The sequence below is a fragment of the Bombyx mandarina genome, chromosome 07 (genome assembly GCF_030267445.1).
Source record: "Bombyx mandarina strain Sakado chromosome 07, ASM3026744v2".
Classification (NCBI taxonomy): Eukaryota; Metazoa; Arthropoda; class Insecta; order Lepidoptera; family Bombycidae; genus Bombyx; species Bombyx mandarina.
In genome coordinates this window covers 12,979,277-12,985,872 of record NC_143214.1, presented here as the reverse complement: position 1 = coordinate 12,985,872, position 6,596 = coordinate 12,979,277, and the positions used below count along the sequence as shown (strand labels likewise).

The following is a 6,596-nucleotide window of genomic DNA, read 5'->3' as shown; positions in this document are numbered from 1 at the left end:
GTAGGCAGAAACTTACTACGATGGACGACTTGAATCACCTAATTTCCAGATACCCCAAAATTATAAAAGAACCTTCGGCAGCTAAAAGCATGGTGAGCGATACAGTAAAAACAAAGAGCACAACCACAAGGCTTCGAAAGCATTAGTGTATTTGTTATAGTATGTGTGAAAGTGTCTATCCCACTGTACCTACATACATTGTTATTTTCTTAATGTGTTGGTAATTAATAAGTTGAATAAAAGAAAATAAAAAATATTACACCATTTCAATACGTTAAGTTCGGAACGTGAAAATTAACTTTCTTCTTTATAAAGAAGTAAGTTATTTTTCGCGTAATGCTTCTGAATTGAATTGTGTTGACGTAACACGGATAATGTTCAGTTTTATAAAACGCTCCCTTAAACCTTACCAAGGCTATCGGTTGGAAGTATGCACAGATTGCTATTGGAAGTTTTGCCACTCTAATTCCATCGTATTTTTTTTCATTTTACAATCTCACTGCGTGTTGTGGTTTGACGGTCCGAGAAAATCTGATTTAATTGTTTTTTTTTGTGTAGATAGGCTGTATGTGATTAGGCACGCCTACACACCGTATCGTCATAATTTTCAGTAAAAATGTTAAGAGACACGTAGGTATTCGTTACGCTATAATAACTTACTAACTTTGTGGCCTGTAGTCAGCATAGAGCACAAGATATTTGACAGATGCCTGAATTTCGCTAGCAACATTTTCAAGTTTTTTTTTTTATTGCTCAGGTCGGTGGACGAACTCACAGCCCACCTGGTGTAAAGTGGTTACTGGAGCCCATGGACATCTACAACGTAAATGCGCCACCCACCTTGAGATATAAGTTCTAAGATCTCATTATAGTTACAACGGCTGCCCCACCCTTCAAACCGAAACGCATTACTGCTTCACGGCAGAAATAGGCAGGGCGGTGGTACCTACCCGCGCGGACTCACAAGAGGTCCTACCACCAGTAAAAAACCAGATAAGCCTACATATAGGTTCCGACAAACAACCGGACCGTCAGTCTACCGAGTAATAACACCCGTTCGGTGGAAAATATTCCTTTCGTTATTAACTATCAAAACTTATTTACATTTAAAAAAAAGGAATGAATCTTATGAAATAACGCTACTAGCTGAAACAATGTACATCTAGAAAAACAACATCTCTAATCTTCTCCGGGTCACTTTTCAATCCCTCTCTTTATCTTAGTGCAACAACTGAATAGGAATTACAATGTCGAGCTAGTGAAATATTTTAATCAAATTATTTAAGCGATAAAATAAGAATAAATAATATGAAAGGTAATTTTCCCTGTGTTACCTTCGTAGGCAATAATACAGGAGACGGCTGTGATTTTTTCCCCCCTACCTATTCTAGTAATCTCAAGGGGTTATTCTAGATTCACCGAGATAGTAGGCGAGCTAACGGAGCTCAAGCTAGGAGTGTTGCTAACACTGGCCCTAGCAAGAGCAGTTCTTCGCAGAATCTACCACCGGATCGGAAACGCGACCCACTCACCCCCAGAAAGATCCAGCCAGAAACTCAGTGGGCTGTGTCTGTGGGTTAATTTACTCGTCGCAAGCGACGGGTTCGGCGAGGACGGTGACCGGTAAGGTTGTGATGGTGAGTGGTCGTCATTGCTCATGGACATCAGTAATTTTACATAAAACGCTTACATTAAGGAAGCCACTCGATATTGCGGCTTGACATTGATGGCGATGGCGTCACATTCGGTAGAGTAAATAGCTTGGTAATCCTGCTGACCCACGATAAATCGACAACCTTGATTATATACTTCCAACTCATCAAACAAAATTGAGAAAATTTCCTTACATTGTATGTTTGAATACACATTCGTCGATTTAAAACGCGTAAAGGAAAACCGATGTTTAAAAATTAAATCTTTATCACAGTACTATATTTGTATACAAAGTTACTCGACCTTAGTACGCGACATTGTTAAGCTCAATGCCAAGGGTTGTTGCAGTTAGATTTAAAAATGTTATCTTTTTGTAAGAAACATTTTTCTTATTGTAAGCAGACTAGCACTAATCCAGTTGTTGTTGGTTGATCACCGTTATTCATTGACGTCAGCAATGCCTGAAGCACAGTCGAGCTTCTGTCTTCCACTGAGGACTCTACCTCTTTTAACACACACAGAGCTCTAAAATACTATGGAGTATATAATATATTCCGGCGCCAGGTGTTGCGAAATGATTTTCTTTTCCTACTTATGGTGATATCCTCGAGAGGTTATATCATCGTTACCCTAGCGTGCAGGTGAGCTCTCAGAGCTCAAGCCTGAGGTGTTCTAACACTGGCCCTAGCAAGAGCAGTGCTTCGCAGAATCTACCACCGAATCAGAAACGCGACCCACTGAGAAGATCCGGCGAGAAACTCACTGGGCTGTATCTGTGGGCTAATTTACTCTGAAGAACGGTGACCGATGAGAAATGATATATCATGTAAAAGATTATCTAGAAACTCACAGCGTGCCAGGTAAAAGGTTTTAGATCGGTTGTTAGAGTGGTTGTTGTGATAGTGAAAATAAGTTGACAAGATCACAATTCTATTAGAATCTATTATTCTTTGCATCACAATTCCTCAAAGTACTCCTCATGGAACATCTGTTACAAAACATAAAGAAGACTGAAGTCTCTGCAGTCTTGGAACTTTGAGTATAATAGCTATATAATTAATAATTTACATTTGACCGCTTCATTAGTTCTGTGATTAACTACCCAGATATTGTACCAATAGTGTTAAGTTGATTCTCGGTAGGAGTCTATATTTATTCTCAAATAGCCTGTGTTTCAAATACTCACAGCACAATTGAAAGTCTTATGCTACAAATAGTGAAGTTTTCTTTATCTATTATTGTTTCTTCATGTTGCATTAAAATTAAAAAAAAATACATGTATGGTCAGTTTGTGCATCGCCCAATATTTTATATTAATGACTGCAGCACGCGATGTCACACGGTGTGTTTCATTCAGTATTTATTTTCCGTTTGGTGAAGACGTTCGGATTTCGATTATTATAATTAAGTATGATTGAATGCAATTTAAAATTACTGTTTATGTGAAGTGTTTTCTGTATTGTCATCGACGCACACTAGTCTTGGCTGCCGGACTATCAATTATTTCATTATAATGTAAGTTAAAAAGATGAAAACCCCAATTTTTTTGTATTTACAAGAATTAATTAAATTTAGATTAAGTCAAGGGATTTTGTACGGTATTAATTTGTTCAGATATTAACCAAAATATCTTCATTCTGGTTCAGGTTCTTTCTAGCAAGTTACTTCCCGATCATCGGTCCATCGTACTGATAATGATTTCCACCTTTGTGTTTCCTTCTGACGGCTTCAACATTAGTTACTACCTATTTTGCCCACTGGTGTTAGGGTATGTTATGAGTCCAATGTTAATGGGATTAATATAATCTTCTTTCTAGTTCTTCCACAAAGTTTCAACTGAGACCTATAGAAAAAATAAGCACTTCTTCGACATACGAATATCGTTATAAAATACATTAAAATCTTATCTTACGCTATCTAATTAATTGTGGCTTGCACTATTTTGTCTCTTTCAATAGTTTTCAAAGTTAACTAAATGGAAAAGATATAGCGCGGTATAATTATACCTATGCTACAAATGACACCGTGTTTGTTAATAGAGCCTTAGAAATGTGTACTGAGTGCAGTTCGTTACTCGTTATCTTGATAAGTGAGACTGTTGTAAGAATGAATTATTGAATAATGTTGAAAAAATACCATTGATAATCGATTTTTTTCGAACAGAATCTAACTCTAAAAATATCACTCTGCCAACTGTTTCGTGTTTCAAACTTTATTTAACAAACTATAGTTATGGTGTTTTATGGCCGTAACACATAATCAGTCTATGTGCTTAGGGCGTCCCTTCATTTGCCGCTAGGGGCGCTGTTCCAACTTCATACAAATTCGAGTTAACTTTTACGCGATCGAGAAGTTAAAAAACTCGCACTGAGCACACTGGTCGCTTTTACTACAAAACTAATCTTCAACTTTTTATTCTTTTATTACTTAGTTGAGTGGACGAGCTCACGCCCGACCTGGTCCTATGTGGTTACCGGACCGCATAGACATCTACAACGTTAATGCCGCCACCCACCCTGCGATATTAATTCTAAGGTATCAGTATAGTTGCAACGGCGGCCCCACCCTTCAAACCGAAACGCATTACTGCTTCACGGGATAAATAGGCAAGCAACTGACTACCGGAAACCTTTATTACAATATAAGACCTACTTAGGTATTAAATTCATAATGAACCAGCTTTGAGTACCGGTACAATCCTTAATTAAATCTGTTTACGGTCGCTTAGAGCCATTAGAGGACTTTAAACTTTGCATTTTAAGTGACACGATGAATAAATTAAAATCTTGCTGGTACTGAGGAAAATCGATTCGTTTGCATATGCGTTTTAAAATATATGCCGAGAGATCTTAGAAGAATGCCTTGTTTGTAAAATTCATTCATCATCCCACCCCTTTGGGACCCACTGCTGGGCATAGGTCTTCCCTTTTTTATGCCATAGTATTCGATCGCCCGCATTTCTCATCCACGTTTGCCCAATTCTATCTATCAATTGTTTGTTTATATTGTGTTTTTTTTTTTTTTTTTTAAATCTATATATCTGTGTGTATATATACGTGAAGCAAAAACTTTGTACCCTTTTTTACGAAAATTGCGCGGACGCAGGAGTATGAAATTTTTCCACAATTATAGAGAACGTAGAGAAGAAGTGCAGAATGCTATTATTTAAAATAAAAATAAAAAAAATAATGCATAAAAAATACATTAAATCAATAAACAAAACATTACACACACTACCATGTATTTGACACAACACATACGTATAAATTGGTAGATTCTGCGAAGTACTGCTCTTGCTAGGGCCAGTGTTTGCAACTCTCTCGGTTTGAGCCCAAGGCTTTTAGTATAGGTAGGGAAAAAAACATACTCGTAATACGTCGCACCACCAGTACAACAGAGAATACATTACGTTTTAAGAGGCAATTTCTTTGACTTAACGTTTGAAGTGAAAACTTCTTTAGAATCGTTGTGATTTCAAACCGGATGCAACGGAAAAAACGACAGGTAAGAGACACAAATACAAAAATGTGTAGGATGAATGAGACAGAAATATACATACTATTTAATACAGCGCCATCTGTGAGATTTTTTAATACTAACGTGTGTATGAAAGCTCTTGTAGTGAATTTTAATTTAGGATTATACGTGAAATTAAAATATCAATTCACAGAGGGCGCTGCCTTACAATTACTTACTAATAAAAAAAATTTACATATACTTAAGACGTTTAGGATAATTGTATTTTAATTTTGGAAGGTTTCACTTCTACCACGTGTGAATTGCACACATGTTTTTTTTTTAAAGTTAATTTTTAAAATTTTAAATTTGAATCTGCTTAAAATCTAAATTGCTCTTCGATATCCAATGAGAGATACGTCTTTAGCAGAATATTGTAACGTAGGCAACTCATTACTATATTTTCATTTATGTTGATAATTAAATTACTGATTTTTTTGTTTGTACAGCTAGCCTGGATTTTGTATGCAAAAACAAGTATGTCTCCATAAAAACGTATCAAACAATGAAATGTTTGGAAGATTTCGAGAAATTTACTACTTACAACTGATTTAAAGAAACCATGGAGAAAGAATCCTGATATAGTATATTATATTTGAACACTTAAGACCACGAGGCGTATGTTCTAAGCGCTTATATTATAAAGTAAAAATGGTGCAAAGATACACCGTCGAAGTACCACAGAGCGCTAAAAAAGAAGACAAATTTGTCAGCTTAGTTGGAGAATTCGGGAGATGGCAGTTTTTAATTTTCAGCACCATATCTTTGGTGAAATTCTCATCGGGCACCGTCCAAATGGCTATACTCTTCTTGACCCCTAACTTGGTCTTCTGGTGTGAGAAGCTCGCGAATAATTCTAGAATAGTTCAGAATAACACTTGCTACAAGGATTGCGTAAAGTACAGTTATGACACTAGCCCGTTTGAGGAGACTATCGTATCGGAATGGGACCTGGTCTGTGAGAGGAGGTGGCTGGCGAGCTTCACACAGATGCTACTACAATTTGGCATCTTAATTGGCAGTATCATATTTGGATTCTTTTCTGATAGGTGAGTTTTTTGGAGGAGCTTATTTAGTTAGTTATATAGTCGTCGTGGCTTAAAGGATAAAACGTCCTGTGCATTCGTACGTAGCGATGCACCGGTGTTCGAATCCCGCAGGCGGGTAACAATTTTTTTTAATGAAATAACTACTCAACAAATGTTCACCATTGACTTCCACGGTAAAGGAATAGCATCGTATAATAAAAATCAACTTGCAAAATTATAATTTGCGTAATTACTGGTGGTAGGACGTGTTGTGAGTCCGCACGGGTAGGTACCACCACCCTGCCTATTTCTGACGTGAAATAGTTACCTTAGAACTTATATCTCAAGGTGGGTGACGGTATTTATTCTATTCTAAATTTACGTTGTAGATGTCTTATG

The 6,596-nt window shown here is 36.9% G+C and overlaps 1 protein-coding gene across 2 annotated transcripts in view; it reads left to right on the top strand.

The window, feature by feature from the left end:
- Positions 1-3,010: 3,010 nt before the first annotated feature.
- The window catches only part of LOC149502742 (organic cation transporter protein), a 111,167-nt gene continuing 107,581 nt past the window's right edge, over positions 3,011-6,596 (top strand). For both annotated transcript variants that reach the window (XR_016323352.1, XM_089728881.1), the window contains exons 1-2: positions 3,011-3,168; positions 5,619-6,218. Coding sequence is in view for 1 of the 2 variants with exons in the window: in XM_089728881.1 (XP_089585007.1) it covers positions 5,821-6,218 (398 nt within the window). In the remaining variant the exon portion in view is untranslated. The remainder of the gene's footprint in view (positions 3,169-5,618; positions 6,219-6,596) is intronic.